Source organism: Bubalus bubalis, chromosome 2 (assembly GCF_019923935.1).
Source record: "Bubalus bubalis isolate 160015118507 breed Murrah chromosome 2, NDDB_SH_1, whole genome shotgun sequence".
Classification (NCBI taxonomy): Eukaryota; Metazoa; Chordata; class Mammalia; order Artiodactyla; family Bovidae; genus Bubalus; species Bubalus bubalis.
Window position 1 is genome coordinate 172,454,402 of NC_059158.1, and position 24,177 is coordinate 172,478,578.

At 45.7% G+C, this 24,177-nt stretch overlaps 1 protein-coding gene across 4 annotated transcripts in view; it reads left to right on the forward strand.

The window, feature by feature from the left end:
• The window catches only part of EIF4E2 (eukaryotic translation initiation factor 4E family member 2), a 30,975-nt gene extending 9,186 nt beyond the window's left edge, over positions 1-21,789 (forward strand). The window contains exons 3-8 of one of the 4 annotated variants that reach the window (XM_006054680.3): positions 380-514; positions 4,589-4,693; positions 6,884-7,036; positions 7,139-7,275; positions 13,958-14,036; positions 19,222-21,789. In XM_006054680.3, the coding sequence (XP_006054742.1) occupies positions 380-514; positions 4,589-4,693; positions 6,884-7,036; positions 7,139-7,275; positions 13,958-14,003 (576 nt within the window). In that variant the 3' untranslated portion in view covers positions 14,004-14,036; positions 19,222-21,789. Of the gene's footprint in view, positions 1-379; positions 515-4,588; positions 4,694-6,883; positions 7,037-7,138; positions 7,276-8,539; positions 8,589-9,001; positions 9,267-13,957; positions 14,037-19,221 lie in introns of those variants that run through there. The other 3 variants (XM_006054681.3, XM_006054679.3, XM_044937965.1) reach the window with 3 other exon arrangements.
• The last annotated feature ends 2,388 nt before the right edge of the window (positions 21,790-24,177 follow it).

Sequence of the window (24,177 nt, forward strand, 5' to 3'; positions counted from 1 at the left end):
TTATTGTTTTCCCTATTTTACAGATAAGGAACTGAGGCACAAACTAGTTAAGCAACTTGCCCAGTGTCGTGAGCCAGTAAGTGATAGGGTGTCATAGAGGAGGCAGTGTTTGGCCTGGGAATATGTTGAGATGAGATATAAGCATAATACTCATGGTAGGAGCTAGAAAGTTAATGAAAGCATTAAGAACAGAGAAAGTGTTATAGGAACTTAGAGTTAACCACTAATTTACCATGTAAGTGGAATCTTGAGCCCATTGCAGGTAATTGAGTATGTATCCTTTTTAATGGAGGTGGTAAGGGGTGACACTGGGAAATGTTTTCTCAGTCTCAGAGCATGTGGAAAATGCCCAGATTAACACGCCTCCTTTGATTCACAGGCTGTCGTCCCTGGGCCGGCCGAGCACCCCCTGCAGTATAACTACACTTTCTGGTACTCCAGGAGAACCCCCGGCCGTCCGACCAGCTCACAGAGCTATGAACAGAATATCAAACAGATTGGCACCTTTGCCTCTGTGAGTACTGGGTGGTTTAATGTAGTAAGCTTTGGTAGTACATTCTTGTCTGTATTTACATTGTTGTGTTTATCTACCCTCCTGGTAACCTACATAGGATTCTGGTTTCCTTAGTTGACTGACCTGAGTCTATAAAGCTAAATTGGTTCATTCTTCTATTTCTCATTATATATCCGTAGGCAACATATGTCAGAGTCAATAAGTGCATAAATTGTGGAATTGATCAGATGGGGACAGTACAAAAACACTGGTTTGTTTAAGTAGGTATTTATGGAGTCCTTTCTGTGTGCAAAGTGTTAGGGGAGATACAAAATTTTATAGTACATGGTGTCCCCATGAAGCTTGTCAATAAAATTGAGAATAAAATTTAAAAGTTTTTGTTTTAATAACCTCACATCGGGTTTTCGATATGTCAGTGATTATGCATAAACTAGCGTCTTTGTTCTGTGTTCAGAAGGAAAAGCAAGTCTCTGTTTTTTTGTGGGCACTGTGAGTACAGTGAGCCCACGCACTGTCTCATCTTCCTCACAGAAAACGAGAGGTGTAAACCGTGAGAGGCTTGTCTGCGACTAAAGCCAGTCTTGTTTGGTGAAGATTGTTATGTATTTCGTACAGTTGATCTGTGGGCAGAATCAAATGCAGGATTCGTTATTTTCTTGAAGTTATTAAGGTATTCGTTCTGTTTAAAATGCAGACACTGGAAAAGGAAACTATAATGGACAGTAAACTTTAAAATAAATTAGTAAAGAGGAAGGACACACAATAATAGTCACTTATATAGTTCCCTTTGATTGTTATGATAGCCCTATGAGGTCAGTGATGTTATCCATATTTTACAAATGAGAAAAATGAGACTTGGGTTAAGTATCTGATCTGAAGTCTCAAGTCAGTTATAATTAACTGGATTAAGTGGAGGAACCAGTATTGAGACTCAGGTTGGGTAGGCTGTAAAAACCACCTTCCAAAGCCTACATTCTTTCAGTCTTCTGTATACCAAAATGCATGCCAGGATGCTCAGTTTTTCAAAGTGTTTGTTTACCAGACAGGCTATATTTATTTATCTCTTTATTAATCAGATATGCATATATAATGATAATCATATCATCTGATTATGTTGAGTTGATATTTCAGCCACAAGCAAAGATCTTGTATTAGTTGGCCTGTGCTCTCTTATTACTGTTAAATTTAGACTTTTTTGAATTATTAGAAGTAGCTGTGCACGGGTACATATTTGGTTCAAGAAAAGTTTGTTGAATGAATTTGGGGCATAATAGTGTTCTAAAATGACTAAAAAAACCTTGCCCTTAGGGAAATAAGACATGCCCAGGAATTTCTAATACAGGGAGGCAGTTTAGGAGGTGCATAAATAGCTAGAGTGCTCTTGCAGTTCAGAGTAAAGGGATTCATTTCAGCCTGGAGAAGCCTCTTTGGGAGGGAGATGGGTTTAAGATTGAATTCAGAAAATTTGAACAAGTGATAAGAGGAAGGAATTCTTGGAAGAGAGAATAGAATTGAAAAAACTATCCATGTCAACCTAACATTCCTGAATCCACAAAAATTTTGATGGCTTGCTAGACATTTCAGGTAAAATGGCAGCCATTATGTTATGAACAACTGGTTAAGCACTTAGGATCAGAGAAGAAACTGAACTCTGGGGAGTCAGCTTTCATTCAGGATTTTGTTCAATTATTTTAGCATAATTATAACTACTTCTAGCATTTTTCTTTCCCGCTTAAAAAAAGCATGTGTGAATTTTCCCAGCTTGTACAAGGAGAGTTTTTATTTTCTTTGGGCATATATGCTAAGTTGAACAGTTTTATCATCAGCATCATCTTGGGTTAATGCTGCTTTATACTCACCAGTGTCATGTAAGTCGAGGCATTGGGAAATGACCCACAATATTCCTCACAGAAAAGTAATTACATTTTGAAACTAATGATGCTAAAGTAGTATTTCCCACTAGTCCTCGATCCTAGTATTGGACACTATTTAAAAGTTCTTGAGGTGACTAAGAAAACTATATCTTGAAATGAAAAAAGCGTTGGACTTGGGGATCACAAGTGTCATTCATTCTCCTGCTTGACTGTGAGCTGGGGCAAGTTCTGAAACTGTTTTCTCAATTATAAAGCAAAGAAGGTAGTCGAGATGATTTCTAAAGTCTTTTCTGCATTCCATGTTCTGAATCTAAACATTGATTTTTTGGTTCCAGTTGAAAGTTTTAAAAATGCAGGTTGCCTTAAGAGAATGAAAAAAAAAGTTTTAATGCTATTTCTCAACCTGCCTATTATTTCATCTCTGTTGTGATTTCGGTATAGAATTCTGGCCATAAGATTGTAGAGAATGGCTCTCAGATTGGTGGAGACCAAACTGTTAATAAAGCAATGCTCCACTGGAGGATTGGGGGTGATTGGTATGCTCTGTCCCCACCACTTCCATCAAGTCCTTATTCACAGTGAGCTACAGTTTCTAGAAGGTGAGCTTCATTTCTTTGCACTGTGTTAGAGTGGGGAAAAGATTATTGCTCGTTGTATGCATAGGACCATTCACTGACCCAGATCCCTGGATATCATTAAGCATGGCACTCGCTGAGGTGAAATACTGTAATGACGTCCTGCAGATGGCTTCGTTCCTAATTTCCTTGTAACATGAGATGTTTCCCGTGTTTCTGTGCTCTAGAGGATTGAGAGGCACAGGCATTTCACACAGTCTAGGGTTTCTCCTCAGTTGCTATCCAGATCTGGGAGTGTGACCTGAATCTGTGTCTGCATGGTACCTGTTTTTACCTGCACATTATGGAATCTTGCTTCATGTTTATTTAGAGCGTCTTCAGCAGTTTCTTGGCAAATACCAGCTGTTTTCTTCAGACTGTTTCACATTTTTTCTTTACTTGTAAAGTGTGCACTTGACTGCCCAGTACTTTGTAGGTGTTCTCTGTGAATTGCAGAGGAATAGGAAAGTAATCAAGGGCTTCCCAACTGGGAAGCGCCACTAGGCGCTAGTGGTAAAGAACCCGCCTGCCAATGCAGGAGATGTCAGAGATGTTAATTCGATCCCTGGGGTGGGAAGATTCCCTAGAGGAAGGCATGGCAACTCACTCTAGTATTCCTGTCCTGGACAATCCCATGGACAGAAGAACCTGGTGGGCTACAGTCTGTAACGTCCCAGAGAGTTGACCACAACTTGAGTGAGTTAGCATGAACCCATACTTACGCACAGGGAAGTAATTTCTTCTTATCAAATCACTAGTAAGAAAAACAGAAATAGTGTGATAAATATAAATAAGCATACATTTTATAGAGAAATATGTATGATTTTCTAACAGGACTGTGAAGGAGGAGCAAAGAGAAATTTTATAGCTAAGAAGAGAGAATTAAACCCTGAGTGAGGACGCTAAGGCCTGCTTGGTTTTTGGACCGTCTGGGCCTTAGCAAGGGCACCATGGTGTGGAGTAGTGCCTGCGGTTGATTCTGTCACTTAATGCTCAGTAACTATTTCTGTAGAAAAAAAGTGTACTTCAGTGTAGCTAATGCTGTATTTTGACAGTAAACCTCTGATCAGGAAGTGCCCAAACTTGCAGTTATAAATAAGTCTTGGGCATGTACTAGAGAGCACAATGACTAGTTAATTCACAATGTTAATAATACTGTGTTTTTTTTTTTTAAGTGATTTGGTTCAAGCTGAGGTTATATGGCCCTGAATATACCTCAAACCTAAGTGGTTTTTATTGTGTAAAACAAAGTCCTCCTACAGCATGTGGTGATTCTCCTGCGCCTTCCACAGGAGGATGCGTATTGACATTTTACCAGCTGAGGCTCCTGGCTGATGCTGGGCAGTTCTCACCTAAAGAGTTTATTCTTGTGTCAACAGTATGACATTATTCTTTTATCAAAACAGATAGTCTGCTTCCCTTCAACATGTTGTTCTTCCCCCACAATCCCCAGAATGAACATCTGTCCTCCAAAAAGTAGAGCCTCTAGCAGAGTGTCTTCCGTGGTTATGCTCTTCTCTTAAATCTCACATTCACCCAAAGAAAAAGAAGGCGCCTCTCTTGACTCTGCTGTCTTCTCTCTGCAGGTGGAGCAGTTCTGGAGGTTTTACAGCCACATGGTGCGTCCCGGGGACCTGACAGGCCACAGCGACTTTCATCTCTTCAAAGAAGGAATTAAACCCATGTGGGAGGTGAGAACTGAGAGCCTTAGACTGTTTTTCTGAGGAAGTTTTCTGTCTTTCAGGGGTTTTTTGTTTGGTTTGGGGGTTAGTGCCGGGTGTTGGTTAAAGTCTTCTTTGAAAGCTGCATAACAGTTTGGTACATCCTTGGAAATGGGAACTCTAGGAAAAAGCCCCGATTCCATTGTTCGTGTGGATGGTTTTCAAAGATTGTTTTCTCACTAACATGGTGTTAGAGCAACATTGAAGGATTTTTTTTGGGGGGGATTACTCTTCCCATAGATGGGGAAACAGTGGAAACAGTGTCAGACTTTATTTTTTTGGGCTCCAAAATCACTCCAGATGGTGACTGCAGCCATGAAATTAAAAAACGCTTACTCCTTGGAAGAAAAGTTATGACCAACCTAGATAGCATATTCAAAAGCAGAGACATTACTTTGCCAACAAAGGTCCGTCTAGTCAAGGCTATGGTTTTTCCAGTGGTCATGTATGGATGTGAGAGTTGGACTGTGAAGAAAGCTGAGCGCCGAAGAATTGATGCTTTTGAACTGTAGTGTTGGAGAAGACTCTTGAGAGTCCCTTGAACTGCAAGGAGATCCATCCAGTCCATTCTGAAGGAGATCAGCCCTGGGATTTCTTTGGAAGAACTGATGCTGAAGCTGAAACTCCAGTACTTTGGCCACCTCATGCGAAGAGTTGACTCATTGGAAAAGACCCTGATGCTGGGAGGGATTGGGGGCAGGAGGAGAAGGGGATGACAGAGGATGAGATGGCTGGATGGCATCACCAACTTGATGGACGTGAGTCTGAGTGAACTCTGGGAGTTGGTGATGGACAGGGAGGCCTGACATGCTGCGATTCATGGGGTCGCAAAGAGTTGGACACGACTGAGCAACTGAGCTGAACTGAACTGAACTGAACTTTAGACTGGTTTTATGTGTGTGTTATATATTACCATAGTATACATATGGTTAAAGTGAGTAAAAATAAGCTTAGGGACAGTCACCAGAGACCCAGAGCTGAGCTCTATGATCTCTTTGCTGTAGTCCGTCTTCTCTATGCTGATGCCAGAGCATTCTTCCAGAAGACAGACATGATCACACACACATGTGCTATGCTGTGCTTAGTCATTAGTCACTCCATCCTGTCTGCCTCTTTGCGACCCCGGACTGTAGCGCACCAGGATCCTCTGTCCACAGGGATTCTCCAGGCAAGAATACTGAAGTAGGTAGCCATTCCTTCCTTCAGGGGATCTTCCTGACCCAGGGATCGAACCCAGGTCTCCTGCATTGCAGGCTGATTCCTTACCATCTGAGCCACCAGGGAACCCCCGCCCCTGCCACACACAAACACACCTTAATTAAAAATCTTATGCAGTTTTCTGTTGCACACATGATCTTACTCCTAATTACCTTTCAGCACTTGTCACCTGTCCTCTCCAGATCCTCCCTTCAGTGTAGCTAGATCTTCCTCTTTGCATCTCTGCCTCACAGTCAGTGTTTGCACATAGCCATGTCCTTCCCAGTGCCCACAGAGCCCTTCACCTGGCTAACTCCTGTGTCCCTTACAACCCAGCTGAAATGTTGTCCTTTTCCTGGGTGTTTCTGACTGTCTTGTTCTTCATAAACTTCCTGTATGTATCTCTGTTACAGCAGTACTTGTCAGACTACACTGCTGCAATTAGTTTTCTTGTTTGTCTGCTTCACTAGACTGGATCTGGGTAGAGACTGTGATGTCATGTCTGTATTTGGGAACATGGTGACACTTGATAAACTTTTAGCAAATGAAGTAAGGAATGATCTGTGTTTGAAATCTCACATTATTTCATTTTGATGTAGTTTTCAAAAAAGAGGGTTGGTTGGTTGGTTTTGGCCACACTGTGTGGCTTGTGGGATCTTAGTTCCCCGACCAGAGATTGAACCCGGATCCTGGCACTGAAAGTGCTGAGCCTTAACCTCTGGACCGCCAGGGAGTTCCCAAAAGAGGATTGGTTTAAAGGGTCAGTGTGGCTGTTTTTCTTTAATGGTTGGTTGCAAGGATCCCCACCTTGTGTTTCTTTTTTCTCGTTTCTTCCTGTAGTCCTACCACATTTTCCTATAGAGTTGAATAGTTGGAAAACAGCAAGACTTCTCAGTGATCATGGATCCTTGGTCCTAATGCTATGAGACCATATTTTAACTTTTAATACTTTTTTTTTTACAGGATGATGCAAATAAAAATGGCGGAAAGTGGATAATTCGACTGCGGAAGGGCTTGGCATCCCGCTGCTGGGAGAATCTCATCTTGGCTATGCTGGGGGAACAGTTCATGGTTGGGGAGGAGATCTGCGGGGCTGTGGTCTCTGTCCGTTTTCAGGTAAGCCGCCTCACAGGCAGGTCTGCTTTCACATGTGTTACCTCTGCTCTTCTCAATGCCTCCAGTTTCCTTTGATGAATCCTTCTGTCGTCCCTCCTGTAGGAGGACATTATTTCCATATGGAATAAGACTGCCAGCGATCAAGCCACCACGGCCCGCATACGGGATACGCTTCGGCGAGTGCTTAACCTACCTCCCAACACCATTATGGAATACAAAACCCACACCGACAGCATCAAGTATGTGTTGTGGGGGATTGGGGGGGTGTGGGGCGTGTCCCTGAGTTCAGCAAAAGTAGGTCCTTAGCCGGGTCCAGAGGAATATGGTCTTCCAGGAGACTGACTTAAGGAGAAGGGACAGACCAGTCTTCCCCCAGTGCTTCTGTCTACTCATAGCTGTTCTCTGCTGGTGCGGTTCTCTGCCTGCCTGCACCCTGGGTGCTCTGGATGAGAGATCCCTTCTGCAGAGTCCCAGCTGAACCACCTGGGCTTGCTGTATTCACACAGGCTGTCTTGTCTTTAGTTCACTAACCACTGTCTTAAAATGAAAGACAAAGTGCTCTTTTTCTTGCAGTTTCTAAAATAATTTCACTGAACAGTGAGGCCCTCCTCCCTGTCTGTCCCTCACTCCACTTTTGCATGTCTTTTTAACTTGTTAGCTTCAGTCTGCTCTCTGTCCCGGGAAATTGACTTCTTTACCAGGAATGATGACTCCATTTCCTTGTGTGCAGAGCTGAAGTCGAAGTGGAAGCAGAACAGTGTGTGTGTGAGAGTAGACTCTAAGGGGAGCAGGAATGCCAGAGGGGAAGTTAGCTCAGCAGTCTGCCTGAGACTCAGGGGAGTGGAGCTGGATGTTCACAAGTGAGAATTACTGGCCGGGGTTGCTCCTTCAGTGACCAAAGATCATAAATAAACTCAGGGTGTTATAGACACGTTGTGGGGAGTGGCTATTAAGAGTTTTCTCATGTGTGAAGGGAGAGCAAGCCAGCTAGGAGTCAGGACCTATGGGTGTAATTCTGTCCTTTGACTCAGATACCACTGCGTGCCTTTGAAAAGTCTCTGCCACTCTGCTTCACCTGTCCCATCGGAAAAGTGGGGGGTAAGAGTGCTTTACTGAGCAGGTTTGTTTGTGAGGCTGATTCAGTCTTTGTAATTGAAGGTCCTCAGATGGAGAATGCTCTCACAGGGTCAAGGATTATTGCTCTCATCATTGTTAGTAATAACATCACCACGCTGTTATTACAAGCATTATAGTAATGAGCCCATCGATGGCGCTCAAGCAGATTGTTTGGGAATCTTTTCCCATGCATTTACAGATCATGTTGTGGGTGGAACTGGCTGATACCAGCTAAGCTCCAGTTTTTAACTGGGAATGCTGCCATAGGAGGTGGTCTGTCTGAAATGGCTGGGTGTGGCTCATCACAGCCACCAGCAGTTATTAGCCATTACGACCCTGAGGGCTTGCCTTGGCAGCCCTGGGTCAACACTGTTTTTCTCTTGGCAGGTTTTTCTTATTCTTTGTTCTGGAATACAAGTAGTTTCTGTCCTCCAGCCAGACTCAAGTCTAGGCTGGAGAGGTCCACACCTACTTTTACTAGGACTCTTGTGTTCAGTGTTCCCAAATGCCCCCCCATTCCCCCACCCCACCCCTAAGCAACTTTTTCACCCGGATAGGAAAGGGAAAGAGATATTTTTCAACTGTCCCCTCTCCACTGTGCTCCCTTTCAAATACCCTGAAGCAGCTCTTCCTGACTTCTCTAGCAATGTGTACAGGTCCATAGAGTCTAGGCTAGCCTTGGGGCTTGGTGCCTTAGTCTGCTGCTTGCTGCTTTATCAGAGGTCTGCCTAGTCCTCCAGCCCTGCAGCCACAGGGGCCAGAAACCCCTCCTTGACACCTAGATGCCACTTCCCCTCGCGGCTCCCTCTCTTTCTCTCCCAACATGCCAACCTTTTGCACTTCCACTAGAATGCCAGGCAGGCTGGGCTCCCAAAGGCTCCTTTTTCAAAACCTCTGGAAGCCGCGGTTGAATGTGCCATGACCCTCTCCCTCTCTGGATGGCACCGTCATTGAAGCCGGCGTCATCGGAGTCTCTTGTTCGTTGGTGTGCTACCTGGAAGATCCTTCCGTCCCGGACAAGAGGAATTGGAAGAGCATTTTATGTTTTAAGAACAGGCTGACACGCAGCAGCTACAACAACAGCTGAGATCACTTAATAAATGGTGCTAAACTAGCTTGTCTCATGCTCTTGCTCTTTATGGTGCATCAAAGAAGCGGCCCTTCAGACTGACTGTCACCATATTAAGGAATGGCACAGACTTCTCCGTGGAGGGCCATCTGGGGAATGCAGCCTCATTTCCATAAGCCCATGGTATCACATCACACGGTATTTTGTTCCATCTCCGCTGAGGTCTGACACTGAGGTGACATCTGACTCTCAGAAAGAGACCCCAGTTTTTTTGGTATTTAAGTTTCCACCAGTCATGCTGAGGACAGGAACAGAGTGATTTCTGATTTAGAATTCAGCTCAAAAGTCCATCAGGTTGGAAAGGGGGATCCTTGACCTTCGCTTGGCTGACTTCGTTTGTCTTACTTCAAAGACATCTCTTGCTTGGAGGTAAAGCCCTGCTTCTGTCTGTGTGCCGCTGTGTGTTTAGAGCTTCCTTGCTTTGTGTAAGTGGGTTTTCCTCACCGGCCAAAGCCTCCCAACCGCAAGCTCTCTGCCAGCCTTTCCCCTTCTGTTCTCCCCTTGGAGCCAGCTCATCTTCCTCTCTGAGCTCACCCTGCATACACTTTGCAAAGTTCTAGCCCTTCCCTTTGCCCAGTCCCTAGGGTTGTCGTGCACCAGGACCTGGGGGTGGGGACCTGTCTTTGTCCTGTGTGACTTTGCTCCTTAGGACATCTGACCACAGCATGGCCCAGCCCCCCATGTTTTTTGAGGCTCGGCATGTATGTGCTGCAACTTGGCCTTCAGGCCCCTAACGTGCATGGAGAAATCTAATAAGGCTTAATGTGACTTTAGGTTTTCTTTAGAGCTTCCACCCAAACCATAAATAAACCACTTTGGCCCACACTAGGCCACGTGGCCTGATAGCATCTGTGAAGGTGGCTGTGGGCATAGCGTGGAGTTCTCCAAAGTGGCTGTGCTGCTCCATTTTGGCAGTAATGCCCTGAGCTGTGCCATCTGACCGCCCATCCGTCTCCATGAGGCCTGGGATCCCACAGACCACACATCAGGACTAGCACACGAGCTGAGCATCCTGGAGGTGGCTCTGTCATTGCTGCTTTTTGTGATCACTTACCCCAAATTACTTAAAAGTTCCTGAAAGATGGAGATGATTGATGTGTGGAAATACATATTTTCTATGTTTTCAGCGTTTGTCAAAGAATGACGTTCTATGGCCCTTTTCCTCTTGCCTTCCGCTGTGATGTCCACATGTATTGATCTTAATTTCAGCTAATATAGCTGGTCCAGAGGTTGAGCCTGATGCCACCTACCAGTGTAAGAGTTGATCGGAAAGCACCAAACTGACCTTGACCCCTCTGAGCCTTGCCACATCTGAACGGAAGCCAGGACTGTTCTGCTTTGTCCTTCCACCATGGCTCTCCCACAGGCGTGGCTGTGTTTGAGCCAAGGAACAACAACTGCTTGGACTTGAGAATTGAAGGGACATGAGGAGGAAAGAGCCAACACTCATTCTCTCCCACGTACTCTGGAGATGAGGGGTCCTGTAAATGGTGAGGGGAGTGTTCTAGGGGTGGTTCAGCTTTCTCAGTCAGGTGTCCCTCCCCCTTGTTGTGTTTCCATCCAGTCTCCAGCGTCCTATCTCAAGTGTCTCGTTCCCCAGCCTTCCTTCATCACACTGCTCATGGCCTTTTCCTGCTGCACTCCTTGCTAGCACCCCTTGCTGAGCTAAGAGGTGACCGCTGCCGCTGCGCAAGGGGCATGGTGAGCCGCTTTGCTGCAGAGGGAACACTGCTTGCTGCCTCACACCCTTGTTTACTGCTAACAGTCAGTCCCTTAAGGGTGCACGGGCCCACTGAGAAGTGGGAAAATGGTCAAATCAAGTGTTAGGTGTGTGGCTGAGGTTTCAGAGATTTGGGTCCTTGCAGGCGGACAGCCTCATAACACAGCCAGACTTGCACTCCAGAATCATGGGACCACCAGGAGAAGAGTTGGGTCACAGGGCCGTATAAAACAGCAGTGTCTTTTGTGAGAAAATTCCTCTTTGTAATAGTCTGTTGAGTCCTTTTGTGCCTCTGGCCTGGGATGGGAGGGGGAAGACAGGGCCTGTTACACTCGGTGGGCCACAGTGTTGGGAAGACTGACCAGGCCCCTCTGCACAGAGAGCTGAGGGTAGGTGACTTGTCTTTATTCATTTGTTTTAGAGGAGAAATGGGTCAAATCGTGGGGACTCCACCACATCTAGATTTCATTGTATTTAAATATTGAACTTGGTAGGCAGGGACCAACCGTCCCTTCTCTTGCCACAGCTGAATTGTAGCTGGGGGCGCTGCATCACCCAGCATCATTGCTGGCCAGGCTTTGCTTTTGGGAAATGTCCCTTTACGCTGATGTGCAAGGTAAAGCCCAGATCAGCAGGAGGCCCAGATCATCTGTGAGCGTGAGGGCCAGCCAAGGGCAATGCTGTGAAGTGGGGCTGGGCCAGAGTGGGGGCAAATTCAGAGTTAAGGGATGAGATTTCTGCCCTTAGAATTTGCTCTCTGGTAAGCCAGCTGGTAAAAAGTGGTCTTGAAAGGACTTACTGTTACCCTGTCATTTGAATCTGTTTAGAATTCCCTGTAGGTTATATTAGGATAATAGGGGGGAAAAGTGTTTTTAGGAAACTCAGTTTACATGACAGATACAACATTTAACTTGTTCTTTGTTTACCTTTCAAAGAAACAAGTTTTAAAATTACATATATGCCTGGGATTCCAGGTGGAAAATAGCCAGAACATTCGCACCTAGTTTCAGGCGGTTGGTTTACTTAGTCAAGCATTGAGAACCAGTGATCGTACTAATGACTGTGAGCAGTGATTTTATCTCCACTGAACCCACCTGAGGAAATTTCTTTGCCCAGATTCTTCATGTTGAAGTTTTCCATGTAAAGAATATACTGCTGAAGAAAATAGGAGGGCAGTTTAATGCTAAACTGGATTAGAGGGGAACTCTGAAATCGCTATTTCTGTAAGTTCTTGACATAAAGAACTTCCGTTTGGACTAGTGTAGGCCTCTGGAAACTAAAGGATAAATGAGGTGAACCTTCAACACAGCCATGCAGTTTCTTGTTGACACCTAACTTGCTTAAATATAACTTAAACCTCACTCTTAGAATGAGAAGGGGGGTTTCCTGGGTCATTGCCTGGGTGTCAGATTTTGCTTTCTCTCTATCTTCATTTGGAGTTGAAGAGTGAAATGACCTCCTGCCATCACTGATGGACTCTGAAAGTTCATCGTGTTACCATCTCTCCAGAAAGAGCTGTGAAACATGTCTTTCCGTGGAAACTGAGTTTGTGAACTGACAAGAAGCATGCTTACTGAGTGCTCTTAACATTTTCCTTCCAGTCAGTGAACATACATGTATCTGGATTTTGGCGATACTCTGAAGAAACCATTAACTGTGGATCAGTCTCTTGTTCTGAGAGCTACATCATTAATTTATAAGTGTTGCTCTTCAAAAGGGAAATAACTAATGAAACTGATGTGATGATTGCATGGAAGAATGAATTTATTGGGCCAGGTCTTTGTTTCATCCCTTCCTATTTGAAAAAAGAAGAAAAGCTATCTGTAGGAGACCTAGTGATGAAGTGTAGTTTAGTGACCATAATATTAAACCTGTAGTGAGCAAATAATTTAACATATTAAACCCTTTATGTTGTTCCATGAGTATTTCACCCCTTTAAGCCACAAATGGAATAATTGACGGTAAGGGATTTTAGTTTCGAAGGCACCAAGTTACCCATTTTATGTATAATTCCCAGGGAAGTTACCTGACAGTTTGTCCCTAAGTGGCTGAAAAATGGCTCAGGCAAAAAGGAAGGACGTCAGCTCCTCTCAGAGAACTTGAGGTGGGTCAGGGCTTCGGAGGCACGAGGGAGCCTATTTCTCCTGGTGTCTGGCCTGCAGCCACCAAGGCTCATTCTCTGTGGAACGTCATCCAAGAGACTCTGCCTCTCAGTCACATTCCTTATCCCTTCCTAGCTCCAGTTTCTAAATTTAGGTAATAAGCATTAAAGTTGCGTTGAGCATTGGTCCTGGGGAATTTCAAAGCAGTTTGGTCCTTGGAAATGCTGTGGCACATACAACTTTTGAAGATAATTGTTACTTGTGTATTATCAGAAACGCATGGAACCTGATATGAATTTGGGGTCTGAGCTGAAAAGGGTTAGAAGGTTTGAAGTATGGAAGCAGATGAAACAGTCTTATTTCCTCACCACGTCTTTGCATCAGCATCTTAATGCTGTTGGGTACTTGCCTTTACCCTCAGGGTGAGGCCTGATGGAGAAAAATCATTTCTGCCTCCTCTCCTCACATCCCCAAGACAGAAGGCTCTGCTGCCCCTCACCTTGGTGAATGGGAAGTGTCTCCCATGGTGGGTGAACTTAATCTGACCTCCGTGGCCTCCCCAGTAGACTTGTGGAAGGAGTGGCTGGAAGGCCGTGGAAGTCCTCTTGGGGACAGTGAGGGCCAGATGGGCAGTAGCACGAGCCAGAAGTGCCAGGTGCCCCTGAAAGGTGTCAGCCACCCTGCTTAACCAGAAAGTCTAGGCGGGGACCCTCGATGCTGTGCTTCCAGGTATCGGTGGGCCCCACCTGACCTTGAGGGTATCTGAATTGGGGTGTGGGGTTATCTTGTCTGCTCTCTGTTAAAAAGCCTCTGATCTGAATGTGCTGTTGTGTTTTTTGTCTCTGGTTTGCCAGGGCCTGGGAGGAGTTTCATGGCCTGGTGAACAGCAGCGGCCGCTGATCGGACGCTCCCCCTCTGTCTCTCACACTCAGGGTAGGGCCTCGTCTATCTTACTCTGTAACCCTGTGATGTCCCTCCCAACCGTAGGACCCTCCTCCCAAGGGCTTGCCCCTCCCCATCTGCCCCCAGGCTTATCTCTGCCAACACTGAGCCTGTGCCAGGCACCCACCGTCTTGGAGGGAAACACTGAGTCCAGAGCTGCTGACTTACCATCCTCCCTGGGTCATGTGTCTCCCAGTTAACCCCTGGGCAGGTCGATGAGCCTCACTGCACCTCTGATCTGGAAAGTGAGGTTCCACAGACTAATATCTCTGGTCTCTGGATCCTGACATTTCATGACTATAAATGGGCCAGAGGTCTTTTTTTTTTTTTTTTTTCAATTCCCAGACATGGCCATGTTTAAGCTATCTGGCAGTGTCCTGTGACTAATAGGGCAGTTCCTCTGGCCCCTGTATGACTTAGGCGAGAGGTGTGTCTCGTTTGGTGGTATTTATCAATTGTGAGGAAACAGTGATGGAACCTCCAAGTTTCAAAGGCTAAAGTGAATGGTGGGGGATGGGGGAGATTTCAGGGCTGTGTAGGAAGCATGGTTCCAGGTGGTATTATGGTGAGACCAACACGTGTTTGCTGGCAGAGAGGGGCCCTGGGATAGCAAAGGCTGGGTCAGCGAAGCATTCCTTTTAAGAATATTTATATTTCAGTTAAGGGAGTTCCCAGTCCATGTCTGTCTCTTTAGCAGAAGGGATTGGATGAATTTATTCTGGATGAGAGGAATAGCTACAGGGACAGGGTCTGCATGTGCCTGGCCCAAAAGCACATCCCTGGACGTTAACTATCCCCGCCCCCAACCCCCGACCCCATCGCTAAGAAATGGAGAATTTCTCAAATTGGAAAAGAACATGCCAGCTGTAGTAGTTGTTTCAGAACTCCGCTTCAGAACAGGAAGCAAGGGAGACTTTTTCAGGGAAAGGAGACCTGCCTTCTTCCCTAGATGAGCCGAAGAGAGTATGACCCTGTGAGGGACAGAGCGAGTGGCTGGGGTCTGAGTAACAAACAGTCCCGGAATTCCTGTACGCTCACGCCACTCATATCTTTTTTTCAAATAGTTTAATTCCTTCATCACAAATTCAGTTTTTAGATGATAATGCTAGGTTTTCAGAATTGAAATTCAAAGGAATTCTCTGTAAAGTATACTCAATATAGAATTCTAAGATGGTGGCTAGTATATCAAAGAGGGATGAAAACATGTATTAGTTCTAATACCGACACGTTGATTTGTAGGCTGGAAAATAGCAGACATTCAAAATACATCCGTAAGTTAAATTTCCAGAGTCCTGGTGCGATACAGGACTTCCTTTAACAGCATTACCATATATAAAATTCCTTTTTTTTCCTGCTTTGAAGATCCCTAAAATTGGGATTCTTACACTGAATGTGATAAGAAAGGTTTTTGTCATAGTTTAATGGCAGTGTTTACCTCTCAAAGTACATAGAATGATGGTACCTTTAAAATTCAACAGCATCTTAGGTTCCATGGGCGCCTGGGAGGGGGCTTTAAAATGAAGTTGGAAGAGACAGAATAGAAGAAAACTTAAAATTATTCCTTCTCCCTTCAGCTGGCACTAGATTCCCCAGGAAAAATACCTTTGAATTTTTTTGAAATTTGCATAATTGCCATTTTGTAGGCTCTTTGTTCTTTTTGTTGTCCCACCCCACCCCATGTCATTTTTATGGGGCAGGCTTGAAGGGTGCATTCCTTCAATGTGTTAAGTATTCTCCTTGAAGCACAGACTTGGGAGAATGAGGGGAGTGTTCAAGTCTAAACAAAAAACCCATCTCACTTCCCTGTCACAACAGACTTGAGAAAGATTTTTTAATTTCGTGTTTTTTGATTTTACCTTGAAAGTGTTTAACTGGGTGTTCCAAGAAGGAGTACATACCAGCTGCCATTTCAGAGGCCCCCTAGGACTTTAGCCTTCTCGTCCTCCCTCCCTTTTCTCCAGCCAAGTAAAAGGAGTAAACTGCTAGTTAAATAATTCTTAAACCACAAATACTTCTCCTCAATTTATCTGCTTTTTTGTGCCATTCCATGTAGCTGCTGATATTTTAGGACTGTGTCATGTGACCTCTATTTGCGTTACAAATAAGCATGGCACTGTTAACCATAGCTTCAGCAGAAGTCCCAGTTAGCTGCTGGGAGATAGGGGCGGAGATTCTGGGCCCTGTATGTCTAGACTGGCATGCGCAGAGCAGTGGTCTCTACTGATGGGGAATGAAGTTGATGTGGTCACTTGGCAGAGATGAGAGATTGAAGTTCACCCGAGTGAACCTAGGTGGTTTGCCGTTTGATTTACTATGCAGGGAGGGAGCGAGGAGGAAGCCAGAGCTGGCCTGGGCTGGCAGCTGAATAGCCAGAGAATGTTCCTCTGAAGACCATGATGTAAAAAGTGTTATCATTTCCTTCTGAACACTCTTTTATATTATTGAAAACCACTGAAAAAACAAAACTAATAAACCTTCCCAATCTGCCCATCACAAGGTGCCTGTAGGGTCTAACTTTCCAGTGCTCAGTCTTAATTGTCTAAATTTTAATTTGCTTTTAAAAGAACAGAAACCCATCTTTAGGGGGGGAATCAAGTTGCTTGTGGCCTCTGCCACTTCCTGTCTACTTTCTCCCTTCCCGTCTTCTCGTCTCTCTGTGCACTGCAGTCTGGTGTGAGGGACAGCTGAGGGTTAGTTCCCAGCTGCTTTGAGGTGAACACATTCCTCAGACTAAATTTGGCACCAGGCTGTTCTCAGCCCACTTTTTTTTTTTTAAAACAAAGGCTGGACCTGAGGGGCCCACTGCCACTGGCCTGCTTCAGCCTGTCATCAGGAGCCTGTTGCCCACCCTCGTTCCTCTCTGTTTTTCTTTTATATCAGATTCTGGAGGAAAAACAGCTGGATTCTCTTAGCTCCATTACTCTGTTCTTCCCCATTTCTGTTTTGCAAATAAACTTTAAAATGCTTCTGACTTCTTAGGATTTCTGTGAAGAGATCTATGACAGTAGAATTAAATATTACCTCTTTCTGAATGGGAATGCGTTGTAGAGCTCTTAGTTTACCTGCCACCCGAGAGAATTTGTTTCTGGCCCAGCTCCAGCACAGCACAGGAGTTCTCCCAGAAGATAAGATGCCCTGCTCATGGGAACAATTAATCCTGAGAAGGCTCTTCTTTACATCACTAAACAGCTGTGAAAGGACTGAGTCCAGATATGTGCCTGCCATCTCTCCCACTTCAAGACAGATCCTTCTCCCATAGTCAGAAGATTCTCTGATTCTGCCTTCCTGAAGCTCTGCCTTTCTGATCTCCCTGTTGATTGACTTGTGATCCAGTTGATCTGTGGGGCTCTTCCCCACCCAGGGATCAAACCTGGGTCTTCTGCATTGCAGGAGGATTCTTTACCATCTGAGCCACCAGGTGGCCCATGGGGATCGAGATGGCATCAAAGGGGAAGAAGGAAGCCAAACAAATCCTTCCCTCCCAACCACGTCTTTGTTTTTAGAGGTGTTCTCCATCATACAGCCCTCAGTATTGCAGCACAGTGTTCCTGGGGGCACTCAACTGGCACACCTCAGTGACTCCTGCTTTTCTGTCTTACTATCAGATGCCTCCTTCTTTGCTAGCTATTTGTGGCACCTCAGGGGAGTCTGTCCTGTTAGACGTCCCTTCAAAAAGATGATCACTCCTCTAAGTTCTCTTTGTGTTCGGTCAACTCCTTAGATGGGAATCATTCAAATTCTAGTAGCATTGATCATGGAGCTGCATGGTCATGCGTGTCAGTTACAAAATTGCCAGTGGGCTTTTGAGATAATATCAGTTTCTTCCCAGCCAGAGTTCACTCGTGCCAGCTCCGGTTTCCCTCTCGGCATTCTTACTGCAGTTACCTTTCTGTGTAGTGAGGGCTGTAAGTTACTGTCAGCCTGCCACCATCACGGCGGAGACTTGGTTAGCCATTGGCAGGAAGACGCTGCTGTTTGGCTGGGCTGAGCGTACGTTTTTGTCAGTATTAACCGTCTCCAGCCCAGTTGCCAGATACCCAGACAATTGTAGCAATTCTCCGACAGGTCAATGAAAGCCAGAGCTTCTAGAATGTGCCATTAAAATTAAATGGAGGAAAAAATAAATAAATAAAATTAAATTAAATGGAGGAAATGATTCCAAAATCAGATTAATGAGAAATTATGTCTCAAAAGTTCACACAAACTTAAGTCCGAAGCCTGGGGCCAGAGCAGTAGGTGCAATGACTTTTAAAGCCCCTTCTAGCCCTGAGATTTTGGGATTAAAATGGCTAAGGTGTTGGATTTCTAGGCTGAAACAGGAGAGGTTACTAGTGGGCAGCCAAACCTGTCTGCATCCCCTAGAAGGCAACTAAGAAGACATCTTGTGATCTGTTACACGCACACATGCACACACACGCACACATGGATGTACATGCCAAGTTTTTAAAGTGAAGGGTGTCCAGATTTCACCTCCTGGAATATCCTTTTGTAAGCAGCTGTCAGTTTTGAACCAAGGGATTTTTGGTTGGTTGGTTTTTTTTTGAGTATATAATACAAATTGATGATTCAGGTTTTAAAACATTTTCTGTGTGCATATGTGTGTGTAAGAAAACCAAAAAAGAGGTTTCCCTTCCACTCTTTCTCCATCGGCCCAGTTTCCAGAGTCTCCTTCCTCTGCCAGCACACACCCCAGGTAGCACTGTTACTGGTTCCCAGGGAGCCTTACAGCATTTTAGTATGTATGGCTTAACTTGAGGCAAATAAAAACCTTATTTCCTCCACCTCTGCGTACACAGTCACGTGTCACGTGCACGTGCTGTTCTGCCCCTTACCCTATTGGTCTCTCTGGGAGAAAGACTTCTTTTCAGAAGTCTCAGTAGAGAGCTTCTTTCTCCCTTTTTAAAAGCTGCACAGTATCCCATTAATATTTAGTCCCCTGTTCACATGCATTTGGGTTGTTTCTGACCTCTTGCTATTACAGCCAGTTGAGCCCAAGCATTTGAAGGGACTTGTGGGGCAGGTGGCCATGCTGGCATTAGATGAGCAAGGAAGGAAGGTCCCAGGGTGTCAGGTGGGCCCCAGAGCTGCCGAGCTCAGGTTTCCCCCTGTGTGTGTGTGTTGCCTAGAGACGACACTATGTATTGAATGCTCTCTTTTCTCCCATTTTTTCTTTCAGGGACAATTCAAGCTTTCGAAATACAAAAATCACCTTGTGAGAGTACACAAGCTGGCAATAATCCTTTCCTGTATGTGTGTGTTTGTCCGAAGCGGATGGGAGGTCTCCGGCTGGCCCCTCCATCTGCTCACCGAAGGGACGTCCCCGAGCCGCGTGCTCCCCTTTTGCACTCATTCCTGGAGGACGGATTCCGCTAGACACCCTCCAGCGTCGCTGACTTTATAAAGCGGAAAAAACGGAACACGTGACTTTGTAATAGACAGACTTTTTTTTTTAACGGGGTTCTGTTGGGGGGGAGTTCAGCCTTTTGTCTTGCTGTGTGCTGTCCAGGTGCCTCCCGGGCACTCTGTCGTGCTCGCCTCTGCTGTACGAAGGGTGTCGTGACCATGTGTACAAGCCAGAGCTGTCGACTGAGAGTGAGCAGTATTATGAATGTCTGTGCATCCAGGAAAAGCGTTTTGTTGGAGAGTCCCAGAATAGCTATAAATGCTCTCTTCTAGATCTGCCACTAAATTATTGGGACATTTTGTTTATTTCACACCCTTTGTCCCCCAAGGCCACCCTTTTGGAATGTGTGTTACTGATTCTGTAGTCTCCTGCCTTAGGCCCTCCAGTCTTCCCTCCTGTGGGACTCTTTCCTTTTAGGCACTGCTGCACTTAAAATTGTAACCAGTGGACCACACAGGTCTCACTGAGGCGGCTTAGAAGGTATGATTGTAAATTAAACTGCACCAAACTGCAGTTTGATGAGGAGCGAGGTTGTATTAGAGGTTCCAAGGGCAGGATTTGGAGCTGAGGGCAGTTTCTGACCCAGGTTCCCAGATGGGCAGGACCTGTTGTGTCCAGCCTGTTGCTGTGGGTTCTTGCATTCCCCTCATGCAAGAAGGGAAGCAGAAGTTGGCTGCTGCCAGGTGTTAACATGGTCAGTTCTGTGATCTCAAAACTGGGACATCTGGAGAAAAGGTGACCGTGATGGACGGCTTTCTTTGCACGGCTCTGCCTGTCTGCAGTGGTAGAGAAATCTGCTGTCAGTCCTCATCATCTGGTAAATGTGTTAGCTGGTGTGTGCTGATCCAGGAAGCCCAACACAAACCTTGTGGGGTGTTGCAGGCAGGCTCTAAAAATGACTAGGCACACGCCAGAGAAGCCGGGTGATCTGACTCCAGAAGGACTGAAGTCAGAGAGGTCAGAGAACACCTAGGGTTGGACTAAGTGCCGAGGACCAGTCCTCAGCAGCCTCCGAGGAGCGCCATCTTACTTGGCTCTTGTGAGCACAGATTGCAGTACCTTAAATTAAGGCCTCCCCTAAAACCTATCCTTGCAGGCCGGGGTCCTTGGCCACCTGGTCTCAGAGAAGTCATAGGAGAGTAATAGGCATTTCCTTCTGGTATTTATATTAACTCTTCCTACTTGCCAGCTCCTGGACACTCTCATTACCACTGTCTTGGGGTGCTTATTCCTAAAAGAACAGAGGCGTATAGGGGCCAGAAGGGAGGTGCTTCCATTGCAGGTGAAATTAGATCAGAGAAGTCTAGCAGCGATTTAAACTCCAAGAGTATGAAGAATAAACTCTAGTGCCCAGACAGTTGTGAAGGGCTCAGACAAATACAGGAGCAACGTTGGCCCAAGCAGGGGACAAACGCTGCCTCCTGAGTTTAGACACCAGGGAGGTCTTCACTTATGCCTAAACTCAGATTTGCCCTGAAAAATCCCAAAGAGAGCGGACGTTTGGATTTGCCCTCTGGGCATCTACCTGACTGACTGTTAGCATGTGTGTATGGGTGCATATGTTTGTTACATGTTCACGAGTGAAATTTTGTCAGATCGAGTGCTTCGTTGTCCATATTTGTGTTTTTGTTTTTTTGGGGGGGGTCTCGTTTTAATTTCTTAGTCTCTTGTGTTTTCTAGAGCTGCTGATGTCACTCCCCACCCCCCACCTTCCTCTTGGTCTTTGCAGTATTTGAAAGTTATTTTTTCCCATCAAAAATATGCTGGCTAGAACAAGAGTTATTTCTGCTAGGCAGTGTCTTTCCCTAGAACTCTCCAGATCTTCTGCCTAACAGCTTTAAATCAGAGATCGAAGAGTCAGTTCTCCAAACCACCTGTTTTCCACACTAGCTTACGAGGTCTTTTCAATTCCTAATGACTCCATGGACTCCGTGACGCTGAGACAGGACACAGTTGCAGTTATGGTATCACCATTTCCAGAGAAAAAGGGGAAAAGGTGCACCAGGCATCTGCCAACCTAGCAGACGTGTTGGGTGGCTGCTGGAGGTGGGGCGTCCAGTGTGCCCAGGTGGGCTGTTCCCAGGACCCCCAGAAACTGGCCCCACGCCTCGCCAGTGCTCTTTTCCTCTTACCCTCCTGTTCATGTGTGTGTGTGTGTGCCCTGTGACATTGGCAGTGACAATTTTCCACCCAGAGAGACGCTTGTGGTCCACGATGCTCCAAGAATGAATTTCCAAGTATTTGCCAGTGGAGGAGCAGAGGCTGTGACAAGAGTGATTTAGTGTTGCACTTTCAGAGCAATTGTCTACTGCAGTAATAAATGGAAAATATCAGCAAGGACCTGGTTGTGGACTCTTGAATACAATGGAAAATGGGGATACTAGTAGTGTTTTGCTTCCTGCTTCTGCCCTTCAGCACGTGAGTCTTTAAGTACATTCCAGAACAAAATACGTGGAAGAGTCCGGACACTGCCAATATCATTTACATGAATGTAATATCAGAAAGCTGTTCTCTAATTGATATTAATTGCCAAAACTTAATTTACATTTTTAATACCAAAATATAGTTGTTAATTTTAATTCTGAATTTGGAATGAGGAGTGTTGGAATTCAAAGATTTAGATTTGGAAGTAAGAAACCACCCTGGGTCTTAGCCTGGAATGTTTTATTTAGCCCAAAGGTGGGCATGTAGCGCATTCCAGTGGCCATTGCTGATGTGAAATACCAAGGGACAATGAAACTTAATGCAGAGCCTTACAAAAGATTTAAAACAGTGTAGTTTTGAGGCTGCATTTCAATAGAAATTTCCTGTCTATTAGTCATGGTCCAAGTGGAAACATACCAGGCAAGTTATTTTAACAATATGATCGAATTGTTGACTCAGCCACTGAGAAGGCCTAAAGGAGACAAAACCAAGGAGGCACCTAGGGGTGGATGCCGCTCACCTGGTGCTGGTGTCTGAGGGTGGAATGAAACGGGCCTGAGCTTGTTCAGCTTCAGGAGCACATTGCTACCGCTGAGATGAGGCCGGAGCTCATCCCTTCTCCAGCGCTCAAGTGCACCCTGCTGGAGAAATCCAATGGTCCACCAGCTGCCAAAGTAGAAGTCTCTGCTCAGGGAACTAAGATCCCACAAGCTGTAAGGTGGTGCCAAAAGAATAAGGAGGAGAAGAAAAGACTCCCTTCTAATGAGGGAATGTGTGGAAAATAAAAAATAGTAACTGTTAGTGGAGAAACCTGACAGAGACCCTCTTTGCCAAGTGATCCAGGTTCATGGCACCACTGGGTCATGTTGACGCCATGTGTGCTGATAAGTGTCGAGGACACTTCATCTCTGATGCCTTTCCCCCAAAATTCATAACCTGTCTACTCATGAGAAAACATCAGATAAATCCACACTGAGAGACAGTCTACAAAAGAGCAAAACACTTGACCAGTGCTATTCCCAAGGGTCAGCATCATGAAAGAAAAGGAAAGATCCAGAAACTATCAGATTGAGAGAAGGGAAGGAGACATGACTGATGAATGTGGAATCTTGGGCAAGAAAAAAGAGGACACCAATGGAAAACGGGGAAATCTGAAAAAAGCCTGAAGTTTTGTAAAGAGTAATGTATCAGGGAGGGCTTTCCAGGTGGCATTAGTGGTGAAGAACCCACCTGCCAATGCAGGCGATGTAAGAGAGATGCAGGAGATGTTCGATCCCTGGGTCAGGAAGATCCCCTGGACGAGGGCATGGCAATACACTCCAGCATTCTTGCCTGGAGAATCCCATGGACAGGAGCCTGGCAGGCTACAGTCCATAGGGTTGCAAAGAATTAGACACGACTGAAGTGACTTAGCACACTCACAGTGTATCAGGGAATTCCCTGGGGATCCAGTGGTTAGACCTCTCTGTGCTTCCACTGCAGGAGGCACAGGTTTGATCCCTGGTAGGGGAATTAAAATACCACATGCCACATGCATGCCCGCCCCCCAAAAAAGCCTTGTACTAATGCTCACTTCTTAGTTCTGAACAGTGTACCATGGTTACATAAGATGCTAATACTAGGTGAAGCCAGGAGAAGTGTATATGGGAACTTTCAGTACTATTTCTGCAACTCTTGCATAAATCTAAAATTATTTCAATATAAGAAACCCAAGAAGTTTCTCAAGGGGCGATGCTCACTTTGAACGCCCAGATCTTACTCTATGGTGGCGCCTGGGTTTCTGCTTCCCAGAGCAGGTTCCAGCAGCTCCATCAGTGCCAGCACCAGGGGGAATTCCTGTTTTCCACCCACCAGCCTCCACCTTCCCCAATGCCTGTCCTAAGTCAGCACCCAGCCCGCAATTCCTGTAGGTTTCCAGCCTGACAGTAAATCAACATGAGCCCCACCTGACACGAGGGAAATAGTTCCATGAGCTCAGATTTTTAAAAATGCTTATAAAGCTGAACAGGACCACCCCCCACCCTAAGCACAGTGGGAGGGGAGGAACAGTAAGATCCAAAGGAGCAGAGGGTAAAGAAAGGGGCCCCAGAGAGCAGGTGTGACTCTTAAAGGGCCAGCAGAAAGGACAGGGTGGGAGCCCCAGGAGTGGGAGGCAGAGCCCTTCCCATCAAGGAGCCTCACAGATTCCCCCCACCAGCCCTGCATGGGATCTGGGTGAGTCATACAAGGGAGGGGGCTGGAGGCCAAAAGGAAGGGGGCACCCCACAGGCTGATGGGCCAGTGGTTAAGACTGTCTTCTCCTAA